The sequence below is a fragment of the Salvia hispanica genome, chromosome 6 (assembly GCF_023119035.1).
Source record: "Salvia hispanica cultivar TCC Black 2014 chromosome 6, UniMelb_Shisp_WGS_1.0, whole genome shotgun sequence".
NCBI lineage: Eukaryota > Viridiplantae > Streptophyta > Magnoliopsida > Lamiales > Lamiaceae > Salvia > Salvia hispanica.
The window spans coordinates 36559918-36577259 of NC_062970.1; the positions used below are offsets into that span (position 1 = coordinate 36559918).

A 17342-nucleotide genomic window follows, 5' to 3' on the forward strand; every position below is an offset into this window, starting at 1 on the left:
TATATTTTCAGATCCAGGGCAAGACCGTCACAGATCCTCTTTAATCATATGATTCATGTGCTTCAATGTCGGATGTATCCATAGCATTAATCAATATTCACATTATATTCTATGAAATAATTTCAACACATTCACATCATATTCCACCATATAATCCAAATACTTACTCCAATTTAACACATAACAATTAATACTATAATCTCTATAAAATTAAAAGGATGATTTATATACACACCTGATATAATTTTACCCAAGCTTAGTACTCTTGATTTCGATTTATAATTCTTGATCCTGAAGTGCCCAAAACTTTCTTCTCAAATAAATTTTCTATTATAAAAAAAGAGACTGCTGTCATAATTACCTTCCCTATTTTCCGATAGGAGGAAGCTCTCCCTGTTACATATATACCTTCCCAAAGTCGGTCTAACCGACTACGAAAATAGAAGATATATAATCTAATTTCACATACTAATCTGCATGGCTCTATTTAATGTACACGTGTATCTCTTCTAGTTCATCTACATGATGTGTACCTCTTCTTATAAATGAAAAGCAATTTTTTTTAATTAAAAATCCTTTACAATAAATAAAATAATAGTAGCACTAGTGCATGAGATTTCTAATCACATTATATGAAGCCAACGTAGTAATTCTTGGACCATGCAATATGACCTCCTTTTCGTTTCCTTTTCAATTATTAATATTCGCATCTATTATTTCATTTATATTAGAAGTCCACACTTGCTTATTCGAACTCACAAATTTTGAAATAACAAACAAAAAAAATATTAAATATAAAATATTTTGGATCAAGGATGTTACATATGCGGACTGACATTGCAACCTTTCACGATAGGTAGTCTAAGCCTATCTAGGTTGTGAAATTCTTCTTTTTCTTTTGCAAAGCATTGCAAAGATCTGACCGTGTTACCTTAAAGTGGACGCCGCCCACAACCAGTCTACTAAGCAAAAGACTTAGACTTTGTTTGCTTCTTATACATTTAAATGTTTATAAAACATCTTATAAATGCACAAGCAAACACAATGTAATAATATACTGATTCTATTCGTGCAAAACTGCTCGAATAATACTGAATCGGGTTAAAAATGGATTGTAGAGTTTTTCGTATACAAGCAAGATTCTATTCGCTCGAAACTGCTCGAAACATGCTTTTCAGTATACCAAACCTAACAGCTACGTCCCCCAAAAATAAAACGTTTTTTTATCAATAAGTACGGTACCATCACCTATAACGAATGGTGTCTGATCCACTGCTGTAATGAGCAAAAATTGTCAGTTTATAGACATCGAAGAATAAAAAGCAAAAATATGGAGTACTATAAAAGTATGTTTGAAACTCTAATGCATATTAACTGCGTATACAAAATACAACAGTCAGAGAGCAACTATGATTCAAGAACAAATTTATTGGCCACACATTTTCCAGAACCAAGAATTTTGTTATATGACAATCAACTCTGGATAGACTTTACACATAGATTAATAATATACGACCTAAAACAAAAAAAATGCTCAAAAATCATAAGACAACCACACATCCCCAATCGTGGAATCACCAAGAAGTCAACATGAGCATCATGTATAAAAAACATGGACTTGATTTGAGCGAAGGTCGTCATCCTTGTTGCCACCAAAGATATACAAAAATTTACCCTCTACAATCACATTGCATGTGAGGAGTACCATTACATAATGCATGTCGCCACTCATAAATATTTACATTTTAAAGAAAATACAATATGATCATTAGTGGGCAGGTTTGGTGGTAAGCTCAGGAAACAAAAAACAAATAAACACATACCAGTATTTAAAACATAAAGTGCGTCATAGCTAACACCATATCTAGCTCCACCAAATATAAATAGAAGATTTCTATATGTAAAAGTTGCACTGTGGAATTGTCTTGCTGGTGGAATGTTTGAAACGAGCTCGAATGATGTATCTATTTAAAGATAAGTGGAAGCAAGTTTATGAATTGAGTCTTATATGTTGATGATATATTTTGCTTGTTGCAAATGACATGAATATGTTACATGATGTTAATAAATAGTATCTCTCTATAAGGATTGCTCCTATTCACAAGAGAGATAAGTTTGGTAACATGAAATGTCCTAAAAGTTAATTGGAGCATAATGATTTTGAAATAATATATATGAGTGAGACATCTTATGTGATCGAAATAGAAATATTATGAGTTAGATCACAACGATTGTTGTATTTATCTCATAAAGGATATATCAATACAATTTGGAGAGATATTGAATGAAAAATTGCTCTATAAGGATAGCTCCAGTTCAGAAGGGAGATAATGCCCTAAAAGTGAATTGGAGCGTAAGGAAATGGAAAGAATTCCGTGTGCATCAATGGTTGAGAGTTCGGACTATGTTCAAACATGTAAGGGGCCAAATCTGAATATCCAATGACCTCTAAGTCATCAGCCCCCTTTTACATAAGCACAGTGGCAAGGCCACATGAGGGCCAGGGGGCACATGATCCCTCCACCAATTTCAATATTTACTACTCCATTATTATATATACATATATTAATAAGACAAATGTGGATGCCTAGTGCAGTTGGTTGATTGTGCATTACCTTTTTACTACTAGATCTAGTGTTCGAATCCTATAAGTAGGGATGTCAATGTAGCTCGTAACCCGTGGGTTGGCCCGAATAGCCTGTCAAATTTATAGGGTTAGGGTTGAAAATTTTTAGCTCGATAAAATCAAAACCCGATTAGCCTGCAACCGTTAGGGCCAGACCCGAAAATCCGATAAATTTTTTATTGTTCTATTTTTTTTACTCCTACTTCGACACTTCATTGATTAATTTTATAATACAGATATCTAAAAAAATAACTTTCAATTTTATATTAAATATACAAATTAAATATTAAATTTTTATTATTAGAATAATTGATAAATAAATTAAATACTTCAAATTCACTAAAAAAAATATTTAAATTTCTAAAACATGTTAAAATTCCACGAAATATCTCAAATATTAGTATTTGATCATGTTTATGATTGAGTTTAAGCATATCTCAAATATATCATAATTAAATGTTTTACATTGTATGAATACAACTAGTTTTAGTCATTATTTATTGGATTGGTCGCATGTTAATATTATCGGCAACGACCCGATTAACCCGCTGGACTAGCCCGAAACCCGAGCTTTTAGGGTCAGGGTTGAACTTTTATAATTCGAAAGAAATCACAACTCGATTAGCACGCACCCGATTGACCCGCAACCCAAATATGATTGGCCCGAAACCCGATGAGCCGGCCAAATTGACATCCCTAGAGTGAAGTGAGTTAGTGGAATATTAAACCTACTTGCCATTTATAGTAAAAATAAAATGTGACTCTTATTATGGAAAGAAGTAAAATGGTAAAGTGATTGTGGGGGACAGGGGGAGTATTTGTTACACTCTAAAGTATGAATTTTAATAAAATAATTAGTACTATACTATCGTGAATAGTAGTATAAATATTTCATTTGCAAAATTTGTGTTCGTGAGCAGTACTCCATTATTTGTAAACGATACTAATAAAATTTGATTAAAATGACTACACCGTTGGATTACATCACTTCAAAAACTGCGGCATAAAATCGCAGCCTCATCCGTCGAGAAATTACCAATAAGCCAACCGGACAGTCGCCGCAATGGCGGTCGGCGCCGCCGTGTCCTTCTCATCAATTCTCAGCGGCTCCGCGGTCGCCACACTTGTATACGCCTCTAGTTTCCGCCGAACCATCTTTTCTCCTACCAGCCTCGCTCGGACGTTAACCTCCTCGCACCTCTCTTTCAAACATATTTACAAACACCACAGCTGCAATGTATTCAACAGGAACTTGAGCTGCAGATCAACCGCGCCTGCTCATACTAGTACCAAAATGTCTATTCCTACTTGCGATAATAGGTACTCAACTGTTTTCTGCTCTCTTACTTTTGCCATATGCTGAGAATTTCACCGATTGCAAATTCGTGTTTGTTTCATAGTATGTGTTTTGTTTGCCAAAACGATATAGTTGATAGGACATGTAGAGATTTTCTAGGAATAGATTGGAGTATTGCTCTCACATTATCAAAATAGTTTTGGCGATAAGGGAGATTTCGGCTGTATAAATAAAACTTCTCGGTTGGAATTAGTTTATTCTGCAAGGATTGATTTGTACATGTAGACGCCTAGACGATGTAGTAAGTAGTGATATTGTTGGTCTCCTTTGTGGATTGACACCAATTTGACACCTGATACTGCAGTAAGCAACGATATGATTTCCTTTACTGAAGTCTGAAGACCTCTATCCCATGTTTACATTGATGGATTGTCATATCATATGCGACATCCTGGTTAAAAATCTTCAGACTGCATCTCTCAAACCTCACCCAAGGCCGTAGTTGTTAACTCCCACATTCTAATTTCTCAGCCTTTTTTTTTAAGAGCTTCTTAGAATTACATTCTCGTCTTTATATTATAAGTAGCTATTCCTGATCTCAGTTGGGATAATCAAATATCTAATCTTGTAAGATTTCCAAGTTTCTAGGTGACATTCGAGCACTGGTCCAGTTGCTTCTGTTTGCTACATGACTGTTTTAATAGAAACATAATTATAAGTGGCTAAGTGGTTTCCGGTAGATATATTGGCAAATAGTCATTTTATCAACAAAATGTTTATAATCATCTATGCCTTGCCCTGTATTTTCTTGTGAATAGATATCACATTAAATTAACTTCTAATTTGTTGAAAATGAGATATTGAAAATTTGGTCTAGATCAAATGGCAATGGATGGAACAGTTTTTTTTTGTGATCCCACTTTTTTTCCTGCCATATAATACTTGCTTTTATCTCTCTCTCCAATTCATTTACTCCCTCCGTCCCAACTAAGTTGAGTCGTATTCCTTTTGGTATGTCCCAACTAAGTTGAGTCATTTCCTTTTTTGACTAAAAGTTTTGACTCAACTTAGTTGGTACAGGGGGAGTACTTTTTTTTTTCAAATGCGTGCCTAATGAGTTTTTCTCAGCTATCCTCCTTATGAGCGCCTCCTTCCCTGTCCATCTCAGAATGGACCTCCAAGGGTAGAACACATGGTTGTTTTAGAAGGAGGCCCAGTTCTTGAGTACATTAGTAAAGCTCTGGATATTCCACCCCTGTAAGTTTTGTTGCCCCTTCATCATTTTTTAAGGTTTAACATGTGGTACAGGTATGAGATCTTCAAAGTTAAATGTGTAAATGAGGTTGAGTTTTTTGTTCCATGTTTCAAGATTTGTTGCAGACCTGATTCACTTTGGTGCTGTATTTTATGCTCTTGTATGCCCTGACCCCCCTCGAACTGCTACACCTGAGCAAATAAAAGATTTCAAGAAATTTACAGATCCATCACTTCTAAGAAATAGATCATCTATTAAAGGGAAGACCATACGAGAAGCACAAAAAACGTTTCGCATAACTCGCACAGATGAGTTTGTCGAGTCTGGAACTTACTTACGGGTGCATGTACATCCAAAACGCTTTCCAAGGTATTCATTTGGTTATATATTGTTTGTTCCTTAAGTTGATCTTGATCGACTATAACTTGGTAATCCGGATATCTTTCTGATCAGATGTTACGAGATAGACTGGAAATCTCGAATTATTGCTGTGACTGAAAGCTATGTGGTGTTGGACAAACCAGCCGGTACATCAGTATGTAATTGATCTTCTACTCTCTGATGATCAACCAGGACGGGAGCTTGTTCAGCCCCTTCCCCCTTCTTTATTTATAAGCGTTTATTACAAAATAAATCTTGAAGCTATATGTATTTTGATCTTGCAAATAAAGACCAACTCTCAACCACTGAGGGTTCCCTAATCATTTTGATTTTTACTCACATAAATATTTGTTGCATCATTTTTTTATCACACAAATTTTCAATTGCGAAATTCCTTATTCTCCAAAACTCTAAACCAATCACCTGCTCAATGTTTTCCTTTATAACTATGCCACCGTGTGATTTTTCCTGTTCGATCTCTCATGTTATTTCTAGTCTTCAGTGCTAGCACCCTTTTAAAACTTGAGGGACTTAGTCTTCTGATGAACATGCTGCAATCTAGTCCAATATAATACTTCTAGCTTATATTTTTCTTAATGTTGATTACTCACTGCAATGTTTTCGTCTGGGACAGTTCTCTGACCGTTCCCTGATATTATTGTGGAAGAGTCAAGAACCTACTTTGATGAGAACATCTGCTAGGATTACAATTAAAAATAACAAATTTATCCAGATTTTGGTGCAAATGTTTTATATAACATTTTGATGATTCGTAATTCGATATCATAAACGATCAATGCCCATAAGGTGGTGCGGCTATTCTTCCCTTTTCACAAATTTTCACCATCTGATGAGAGCATATAGTCATGTTTTGCACCTTTATTTTTTATTTTCATGTTGAATGTAAGTATTACTGAGGATAAGTTATTGTTTCAGTTAGTCTGATCTTGCTTAAGATGCTTAACCTGTGTTGTTTTATCACAGGTTGGAGGAACCACAGACAATATTGAAGAAACTTGTGCAACATTTACTACTCGTGCCTTAGGACTGGACGATCCGTTGAAGACTACCCACCAGATTGATAATTGCACTGAGGGCTGGTGAGTGAATATATTTATGCATATGATTGTGATGTATAGCTCCAGGGGCACACTGTTGATTGTCTATTTTCTACCTCACAGTGTAGTGTTGGCAAGAACAAAGGAATACTGCTCAGTTTTTCATGGCAAAATACGGGTTAGTGATAGATTGTGTTTTTCTTGCTAAAGTAGGAGGACTATCATGCTGAACAGGTGATTAAGTTACTTTTAATAATAGAAAATTCTGTTGTTCAGATGTCTTTGGTTATACATACTTTTCAATTTTGTTTCTCCAAATCATCATTACTTGTGCACCTTCTTGAAAAATCTATGGTCTGACTAATACCTCCCATTTAGCAGCATTAATATTAGAAATGAATCTAGGCTATACATGATAACTAGAACTGTGTAAATGCTTCTCAGGATAAAAAGGTTAAGAAGCTCTATCTTGCACTTGCTGCTGCTCCTGTACCAGTTGGAATACTTACACACTATATGCGTCCAGTCAATATTGCGCCCCGACTTGTATCTGAAGGTACTCGATATCGTTTTTATGCAAAAATATATCTATTGTGCTTCCGTTATTGGAGACTTGGAGTTAGAACCCTTATATTCCACTATGAAGCACAATAATTTAATTATAAACAGTATTATTTTCGTTGGCACCAAGAATGTCTTTCATATGTATAAACAAAGACTATATTGTGGTTCATGCAGATTTTATCAGTGGTTGGCCTTTGTGCCAACTTGAGGTCTTAGAGTGCAAGAAGGTTCCTTGGCCAAATGATATAATTGAAGAACAAAACAAAATCGATGTTTGTGGATGGCCGACTAGAGATTTTGCTTATGAGTGCAAAATCAACCTCTTGACAGGTCGGACGCACCAGGTACTGATCTGCACTCTGATTTGTTTTGAGCTATAATGTTCTGCCTTTTCCTGGAAAATTTGTAAGAACATCATGGGTTTTTCTAATTATTATTTGTGCTTGTTGTTTGGATAAGTTGCGGAATAGGACCTCCAGTAGCTTATCATGTTTTACCAATTAATGCTGCTTAAATAAGGGTTATCACAATTGTCAGTTTGAGTTAACAAGAGGATTTACAAATTTTCCCTTTCTATTTGCTTTTCACAATAAGATAGATTGATGAAACATAGAATTGACTATATGAAGAATAGGGCCAAACAAGTTCAAAATTAATGAATTCATCGTAGTAAACAGTGGGTTAGCTTGAATTATTTATATCTATTTATTGTATCACTCAAAGCGAACGCTACACAAAAGTAAATCATTGCTACTAATTGATTGAGCTTTTTTTTAAGTCCATGAGTTTTACTTTCCTTTTCGCAATGTTTTAGATAAGGGTTGGAGTAGGGTACACAGATTGACAATAGCAACATCAACCCTTTGTCTTAAGTCTTAATTACATATATTAGTTTGAATTACTTGACCTGAAAACATCATAACTGCAGATTCGAGCACAATTGGCTGCCCGTGGTGCCCCTCTAGTGGGTGACACAATGTACATGCCAGCTGTGATTTCTGAGGCTGAATACCCCGGGCTGAATCCGTTTGGCACGAACAAGAAAGAGTATTCCAGTGATGATGCCAAAGCCACAGCTGTTGAAGAATGGATTGCACACCACGGAAAGGAACCTACTGTTGCCATTGGTCTTCAAGCATGCCACATTTCGTGGGATGACGGGGAGCATACTTATGAGGCTGGATCACCATGGTGGATGTAAACAACTGTACACATACAAGTGTTGCTATAGTAGTCAGAGTTTAGTTATCTTCTAGTTCACCTCACTTGACTATTCTTGCATTTAAGAATCATTGTATAAATTGAATACTGAGTTAGGAGGAGCAGGCCAAGTCCACTCCATTGGCATTCCATTAGTACATGTGCAGAAAATTCATTTCAACTGCAATTGAAATTCTAAAAGTTAGTCTCCGTAACCAGAATTGAGCTTAGTTTGATTTTTCTAAACGAATTAATAGATGTGATTGATTCAGTGTATTTTTGCTTTTGTTTTGTTTTGTTTTGGTTAGATTAGTCGTGAATCTTGTGATATGCTGAATAATCGTCGACATGAACGGCAAATGTGGATGTTTAAATTTGCTAATTGGAGGGAGAGGTGTTCGCTACTATTCATGCACTGTATTGACTATTGAGTATTCTAATTATTCCGTTATTAAATACTCCCTCCGTCTCATTTCAGATGACCATTTTTCCTTTTTTTTTTTGGCCCAGTCAAGATGACCATTTTTCAATTATGGAAATAACCTAATCTCTTCTATCTCTTCATTAAAATATTCAACTACCTTTTTTTCTTTCTACTGTATTCCACCTAACAACATTTCCTAAAATTTCGTGCTATTCAAGAATGTGGCCATCTTTAGTTTATTAATATGTATATAGGATTGATCACAACCCTCTAATTTTAAGAAATTGAAAGGAAAGTGAGCGAAAGAAATTAGTAGAATAATTGTCCTACTTTTATGAATACCATTAGTTTTCATTTTTGTTCATAAAATTTCATCTCTAAATGAGTTATCACCCCTGCTAAACATGGCCTTAGTTTATTAATCTGTATATAGGATTGATCACAACCCTCTAATTTTAAGAAATTAAAAGGAAAGTGAGCGGAAAAAATTAGTAGAATAATTGTCTTACTTTTACGAATACCATTAGTTTTATTGAATGTGCGTGAATTAGTTATTGGAATTTGAGGTAATTTGTATCAGAAATAGTAGAGTGAAATTTGACAATATTTTGAAATGATAGGACTACTATGGAATATTAAATGGCTGACGAAGTAGTGTTTTGTATGCTTCAATTATGGGATCATATTATCATTTCAATCATAAAATTTTACTGATAGTTCATAGTGACGTTCATGGCCTCGTGCCTTTTCCCTGAACTTTGGATATATCTAGGCCTGTCAAATCGGGTATTCGCGTTATTGATAGTTCATAGTGGTGTTCATGGCCTCGTGCCTTTTCCTAAACTTTGGACATATCTGTCAAATCGGGTATCCGCGGATACCCGATCCGAAAATTTCGGATACCCGATCCCAAATTTTTCAAAATCTAGTACCCGATACCCGATCCGAATTTCATTTCGGGTAACCAATTACCTGACTCGGGTATCTAGTCCCAATTTCAGTTTCAATTTTGACTTTTTTTTCAAATATTAATTACTCCCTCCGTCCCGAATAATTCGGGTCACTTTGACCGTGCACGGGTTACAAGAATTGTAATGAAAAGTGGGTTGAAAAAGTTAGTGGAATGTGGGTCCTACCTTTATATATTAGTTTTATAATAAAATGTGAGTAGAAATGAGTTAATATGAGGTCCACTACCAAAAATGATAAAAGTGAAATGAGACAAATTATGTGGGACGGATCGAAATGGAAAATTGAGACGAATTATCTGAGATGGATGGAGTACAGATTTTTAAAAATACAAACATTTGGTCAGTATTTAAGAGAAAATAACTGTAAATTTTTTGAAGTAAAAAAAATCATAAGTTGTAACATATTTAATTACTTAAACTATGAATAGTTAGAGGTCAGCCGCTAATCTTCAATATTTAATTACTTAAATTGTTAAAAATTAGAATAAATTTATTACTAATTTTTTTAAAAAATCGGATAATCTGAGTATACCCGATCGGATATCGGAACAAAATTCTCAATACCCGATCCCGATCCGAAAACCCAATTTTTCGGATTTTGGATATCCAATTATCCGATTTTTCGGGTTTGGATATCGGGTATCCAATACCCGGTATCCATTTTGACAGACCTAGACATATCATAAAAAAATACGACAAAAGAAGTCAAAATATAATACTATTTCTTTAGTTCTATAAAAATAGACAACTTTTGTCCAACATGAGAATTAATGTAAAATAAAAAGTACTCCTAGTAATTAATTTTTTTTCTCAAATAAAAAAAATTATTCCTTTTATGAAATACTAACTTAAAATGATAAAAAAAAAAATCTATTTTCATGGGATGGAGTATAAATTTAATCTCGTTGTCTCTGGCATATTCTGAACCAAGTCAATCAACCGATACAAGTTAAAAGGGTGGCAAAATTAATATGGGATACTCCTCAAACCAATGTCATATATTTAGTTGTTGGCAATTCAAACTAAAAAAATATATTATATTTATTTTATATCAGTGTATAAAGAGAACTGAAATCAATATATAAGTCTCATGAGCCTCTCTTTCTATCATCAATTGATTTTAGTATGAAACTCGTGAATTTCTATCAACGAGAACACTATCCTGCCCCTCCACTTCAATTGGTATTTTTTCACGAAAAGCAGACATGAGATAAGAAATCCAGTGTTTCACTAAGATTTCGAATAGCGGTCCCGAATTCAAGTTGATTCTATTTCGCCTCTTCCTCAGAGAAAGACGATCAAATAATTCCCAGTCACGGTCCTTGCGGATCGGATCATCCATATAATATACAAAAAGAAACTCCAAACATTTGATATCTTTCTCTTTGAATAAGATCTCAATTCCAACACGGTTTCATTAGATATCTTACAACTAGAATCCCTCTTTTTTATCACCTACGACCAAAACACGTACACCGCTCGATTACTTCACTTTGAAAAGTGCCGCATTAAATCGCAGTTTAATCCGTCGAATAAGCCACCCGGACAGTCGCCGCAATGGCGATCGGCGCCGCCGCGGTCACCACACTTGTATCCACCTCTAGTTTCCGCCGAACCATCTTTTCTCCTACCAGCCTCGCTCGGACGTTAACCTCCTCGCACCTCTCTTTCAAACATATTTACAAACACCACAGCTGCAATGTATTCAACAGGAACTTGAGCTGCAGATCAACCGCGCCTGCTCATACTAGTACCAAATTTTCAATTCCTACTTGCAATAATAGGTACTTAACACTTTTCTGCTTTCTTACTTTTGCTGTATGCTGAGAAGTTCACCAATTGCACGATTCGTGTTTGTATCAAATGAGTTGGCTTGACATGTAGACACTTTCAAGAAATTGATTGGACTATTGCTATCAATTTATCAAAATAGTTTTACAGATAAGGTTGATTCTATTTCTAGCTGCATAGAATAAAACTTCTCAGTTGGAATTAGTTTATTCTGCAGGGAATGATTTCATTTACTGAATACCTCTAACCTATGCTTAGCATGGCTAATCATATCATATGAGACATCCCGGTTACTAATCTTCAGACTGCATCTCTCCAACCTCACTTATGGCCCGTAGTTGTTAACTCCTGAATTCTAACTTCTTCCCCTTTTTGAAGAGCTTTATAGAATTATATCCTTGTGTTCTTTTCAGTTCTTAATACTAAACTATAAGTAGCTATTCCTAATCTCAGCTGGGAAAAAAAATATCTAATCTTGTAAGATTTCCAAGTTTCCAGGTGACATTCGAGCAACGATCCTGTTTCTTCTGTCGGCTACAGTACTATTTTATAGAAACATAACTATAAGTGGTTTCATGTAGATATAGTGGCAAAAAGTCATTTAACCAACAAAATGTTAATCTTTGCCTTGCCCTGTATTTTCTTTTGAATAGATTAATCACATTGAATTAACTTCAAATTTGATGAAAGTGGGAGATCGCATTGAAATTGGTCTGTGGATCAAATGGCATGTATGGTGAAGTTTTTGCGATACCACTGGGAGATGACACTTATTTTCCTGCAATATAATGCTTGGTTTTTATCTTACTCTACAATTCATCTACTTATTGTTTTTCAAAATGCCTGCCTAATGAGTTTTTCTCAGCTATCCTCCTTATGAGCGCCTCCTTCCCTGTCCGTCTCAGAATGGACCTCCAAGGGTAGAACACTTGGTTGTTTTAGAAGGAGGCCCCGTTCTCGAGTATATTAGTAAAGCTCTGGATATTCCACCCCTGTAAGTTCTGTTGCTCCTTAATCATTTTTTTCTTAAGGTTTAACATTTAGTATGAGTTCTTCAAAGTTAAATGTGTAAATGAGGTTGAGTTTTCTGTTCCATTTTTCAAGATTTGTTTCAGACCTGATTCACTTTGGTGCTGTATTTTATGCTCTTGTATACCCGGTCCCCCCTCGAACTGCTACATATGAGCAAATAAAAGCTTTCAAGAAATATACAGATCCGTCACTTTTAAGAAATAGATCATCTATTAAAGGGAAGACCTTACGAGAAGCGCAAAAAACTTTTCGCATAACTCGCACAGATGAGTTTGTTGAAACTGGAACTTACTTACGGGTGTATGTACATCCAAGACGTTTTCCAAGGTATTCATTTGGTTATATATTGTTTGTTCCATAAGTTGATCCACTATGACTTGGTAATCCTGATATCTTTCTGATCAGATGCTACGAGATTGACTGGAGATCTCGAATTATTGCTGTGACTGAAAGCTATGTGGTCTTGGACAAACCAGCCGGTACATCAGTATGTAGTTGATATTCTACTCTCTGATGATCAACCAAGGCGGGAGCTTGTTCAGCCCCTTCTTTTTATAAGTGTTTATAGTACAAAATAAATATTGAAGCTATATGCATTTTAAAATCTCAAACCTTTGCAAATAAAGACCAATTCTTATTAATTTTTGTTAGTGAGGATTTCCCAATCATTTAGATTTTTTCTCATATTAGTATTTGTTGCATCATTTTTCTAATGAGAACATATAGTCATTTTTTGTGCCTTTATTTTAATTTTCATTTTCATTTTGAATGCAAGTATCATTGAGGATGGGATAAGGTATTGTTTCAGTTAGTCTGATCTTGCTTAAGATGCTTAGCCTGAGTTGGTTTATCACAGGTTGGAGGAACCTCAAACAATATTGAAGAAACTTGTGCAACATTTACTACTCGTGCCTTAGGACTGGACGATATGTTGAAGACTACCCACCAGATTGATAATTGCACTGAGGGCTGGTGTGTATACTATATTATATTATATTATACTTATTATATTACTATAATTAGAGCTCAGGGAGCACACTGTTGACTGTCTATTCTATGTTACAGTGTAGTGTTAGCAAGAACAAAGGAATACTGCTCAGTTTTTCATGGCAAAATTCGGGTTAGTGATAATTTCTTTTTCTGAAATGGTGATTAAATCTAAAAACTCTGTTGTTTGGTTGTCATTGTTTACATACTTTTCAATTTTGTTTCTCCAAATCATCATCACTTGCATACCTTCTTGAAAAATCCTTGGTCTAACTAATACCCCTCCCATTTACAAGCATAAATATTAGAAATAGATCTAGGCTGTTCTCTGAGTAGTGCCATGGCTTTGTTTCTACAACGGTTTTGGGGTTCCATTAGCTTGTGGCTGCTGATGTTCTAGAAAATATCTGGAATTAGAAACTATACATGATAACCAAAACTGTGTAAACACTTCTCAGGATAAAAAGGTTAAGAAGCTCTATCTTGCACTTGCTGCTGCTCCTGTACCAGTTGGAATACTTACACACTATATGCGCCCAGTCAATATTGCACCACGCCTTGTATCTGAAGGTACTCAATATCGTTTTTGTCCAAATTGATCATTGTGCGTCTACGTCCATTGTTAGAGTTAGAACCCTTATTTTCCACTATGAAGCACAATAGTTTTAATTATAAAAAGTATGACTTTCATTGGCAGTTGGCACAGAGAATATGTGTTTCATTTGTATAAACAAAGACTATACTGCAGATTTCATCAGTGGTTGGCCTTTGTGTCAACTTGAGGTCTTAGAGTGCAAGAAGGTTCCTTGGCCAAATGATATAATTGAAGAACAAAACAAAATCGAAGTTTGTGGATGGCCAACTAGAGATTTTGCATATGAGTGCAAAATCAACCTCTTGACAGGTCGGACGCACCAGGTACTTGATTTGTTTTGAGCAATATTATGTGCTGCTTTTCGTAGTAAATTTGTAACAACATCATGAGTTTTTCTAGTTACTATTTCTGCTTGTTGTTTGGATAAGTTTCTAAATATGACTTCCTGTAGCTTATCGTGTTTTACAATTTAAGTAATGCTGCCTAAATAAGGGCTATCACAGTTGTCAGTTTGAGTTAACAAGAGGATTTACGAATTTTCCCTCTCTGTTTTACTTTTTGTATAAAACATACTGTATGATTGAGTATTTGAAGGACAAGATGGTCAAACATGTTCAAAATTGATCACTCCATCAAATTATTCGGTGGGTCTTTTTCGATGTCCATGAGTTTTACTTTTTGGAGAAGGGTACACAGATTGACAGCAGCAACATCAATCCTTTATCTTAAAAATAATAGTTTGAATTACTTGACCAGAAAGCATCATAATTGCAGATTCGAGCACAATTGGCGGCTTGTGGTGCCCCTCTAGTAGGTGACACAATGTACATGCCAGCTGTGATTTCTGAAGCTGAATACCCCGGGCTGAATCCTTTTGGCCCGAACAAGAAAGAGTATTCTAGTGATGATGCCAAAGCCACAGCTGTTGAAGAATGGATTGCACACCACGGAAAGGAACCTACTGTTGCCATTGGTCTTCAAGCATGCCACATTTCGTGGGACGACGGGGAGCATACTTATGAGGCTGGATCACCATGGTGGTGGTAAACAGCAATATGCACACAAATGTTACTATTATAGTCACAGTTCAGTTATCTTCTAGTTTACCTCACTTGGCTATTCTTGCAGTACAAATTAAGTATTGAGTTAGGAGGAGCAGGCTAAGGCCATTTACATTCCATTAGTACATGTGAAGGAAATTCATTCCAAATGCAATTGATATTCTAAAAGTTAATTTGCCTAACTAGAATTGAGCTTAGTTTGATCCACCTCATAATTTAAATTTGTTAACTTTCTTTTTTGCTTAATTGTTTGTTTGTTTTTGTGTTCTAGCTCATTTTAGTATTTTGTGCTTTGTATCTAGATCACATAGCAGCATTCCTTTGTATTAAACCATCATCGAAAACATAAATGAAAAAGAGGCTTTCATTTTTTGTCAATTTTCAGGTAGTTCCACAACGATTTCTATGTCAACTCACTCCGAGCGTACGTAGCGCCAATGACGATCAATCCTTTGTCCGGAGCCGCCCTATTGCTACACAAATTATGGCCACAGCAGAATGTTCAGTACTCGTCGATGGTAGCCTTCTGCATCAATGGAATGTCACGTGGTCAGATAGCAACACCACCTGGGAGCCGGCAACCCACATCCATGAACAGGTTCCTTCTCATATCATTGGTCAAGTTAGCTATGGATGTATCTCTTACTTTCCTTGGTTCAGCTCAACAAAAGCTTTTATTTGAGCTTCTTTGAGTTTACTCAAAAAAGTGTAAATTGCTCCAATATGGAAATTGCAAAGGCACTTTTTGTCAAAAGGGCAGGTTGAAGGCGAAGACCGGGTAGTCATGGTTGAAGTCGATGAGTAGACTGTTGCTATCTTATTTCTAAAGGTCTTTTGTTCCCCTACTTTGAGCTTCTTTGAGTTTACTAAAGAATTATGCAAGAGAGACTTCAGAGTGTTCCCTTACTGATCCTCAAATCAATCAACCACGGATTATAAATAGAATTATCTATGGCCTTACGCTGTTCAACTCTCTTATTATGTTGTTTAACTCTCTTAGTACGATTAGAAAAAGAATTGACAAAAGAAATCTAATAGACTTAAAAGTAATTAAATTACCGAGAAAAACTATCAAGCAACCTAGTCTCTCAAATCTTCATTGGATAAGGATATAAGATATTGGATCACAAACTCCATGCATTGCAAAAACCCTATCCTCGATCCACACCCACAACAACCCCTATGTTGGCATGCCCATAGTTTGTTTGAAGTTCCCTTGTTAATCGACATGATCTTCCTGATCCAATCCATCTTTCCTTTGATTCACTCGTACAAGACTCCCTCCCATAGTTAAGCTATTTTTTTCCTCCCGTGGCCCCCTGTATCACCTTGCATGGTGTCTTTATCCTTATCATGTTCTTGCTTACTTGCTTGATATCTCTCACCCTGACCTTATGTAATGCTGTCGTAATCAAAACAAGAAAAGAAAGGCAAGACAAAAGTCAAACAAGAGCAACCAGCTGTTCACGAACTCTGCAACACTCTTCCCACTGTTCAAACAACGTCTCTCTGTTTTTCACTTTTCTCTCCCAATATGTACAACTTTGTTTTCGGTTTTTCAGTTCTTCTGTTTGATGTTCTGCAACCATGGTATGTTCACATCTTCAATGCTTTAGCTGCGACTATGCTCTCTTATGATAATAATTGCAGATTTGTCCATATATACAATGCACACTTTCAGCTTTAATTATTGTTTTGTGGAATTTGTTCAATAAATAACTACTACCATGCCACAGGCCCACAATGCCATCTTCTCTTTCTTTCTTTCTTTCTTTCTTTCTTTCTTGTAGACTTCTTTATGATGAAGATGTATATCAGTTTCTGTATTGAGAAATTCTGGATTATGGTTCATATATCAGGATAATTAATATTTTGTGGATTTTCTTTCAAGGACTTTTTCTGATTTCTCATCACTACAAAACTATGACCCCATTGTATTTTCTCTAGCTTTTTCTTCTGATATGGAGTAGCTAGTGTAGACTTGTTAATGGTGAAAATGTATGCTACTTTTTATATCTGAGAAACTCAGAGGGAGGTTTTTGGTTGTATTTGCGCGTGTCCCATTCTCTTCTCCAATACGGTTTATATTCAATATTCAAT

At 35.5% G+C, this 17342-nt stretch overlaps 2 protein-coding genes across 5 annotated transcripts; both read left to right on the forward strand.

The window, feature by feature from the left end:
* Window positions 1-3596: 3596 nt before the first annotated feature.
* On the forward strand, window positions 3597-8665 carry LOC125191756 (RNA pseudouridine synthase 6, chloroplastic-like). Its single transcript, XM_048089168.1, has 9 exons — window positions 3597-3946; window positions 5052-5180; window positions 5293-5547; window positions 5632-5713; window positions 6544-6659; window positions 6741-6795; window positions 7062-7173; window positions 7356-7525; window positions 8110-8665. The coding sequence occupies exons 1-9, from the start codon at window positions 3690-3692 to the stop codon at window positions 8380-8382; spliced, it is 1449 nt and encodes a 482-aa protein (XP_047945125.1). The 5' UTR covers window positions 3597-3689; the 3' UTR covers window positions 8383-8665.
* A 2558-nt stretch (window positions 8666-11223) lies between these two features.
* LOC125196055 (RNA pseudouridine synthase 6, chloroplastic-like) lies at window positions 11224-16218 on the forward strand. 4 transcript variants are annotated; one of them, XM_048094415.1, is made up of 10 exons: window positions 11224-11560; window positions 12433-12561; window positions 12672-12926; window positions 13005-13086; window positions 13456-13571; window positions 13665-13719; window positions 14045-14156; window positions 14284-14504; window positions 14956-15266; window positions 15628-16218. In XM_048094415.1, exons 1-9 carry the CDS (start codon window positions 11334-11336, stop codon window positions 15226-15228), a joined length of 1470 nt encoding a protein of 489 aa, XP_047950372.1. In that variant the 5' UTR covers window positions 11224-11333; the 3' UTR covers window positions 15229-15266; window positions 15628-16218. The 4 variants fall into 4 exon arrangements, with proteins under 4 accessions (XP_047950372.1, XP_047950373.1, XP_047950374.1 ...); XM_048094416.1 differs by having other exon boundaries at window positions 14956-15224; XM_048094417.1 differs by having other exon boundaries at window positions 14335-14504.
* The last annotated feature ends 1124 nt before the right edge of the window (window positions 16219-17342 follow it).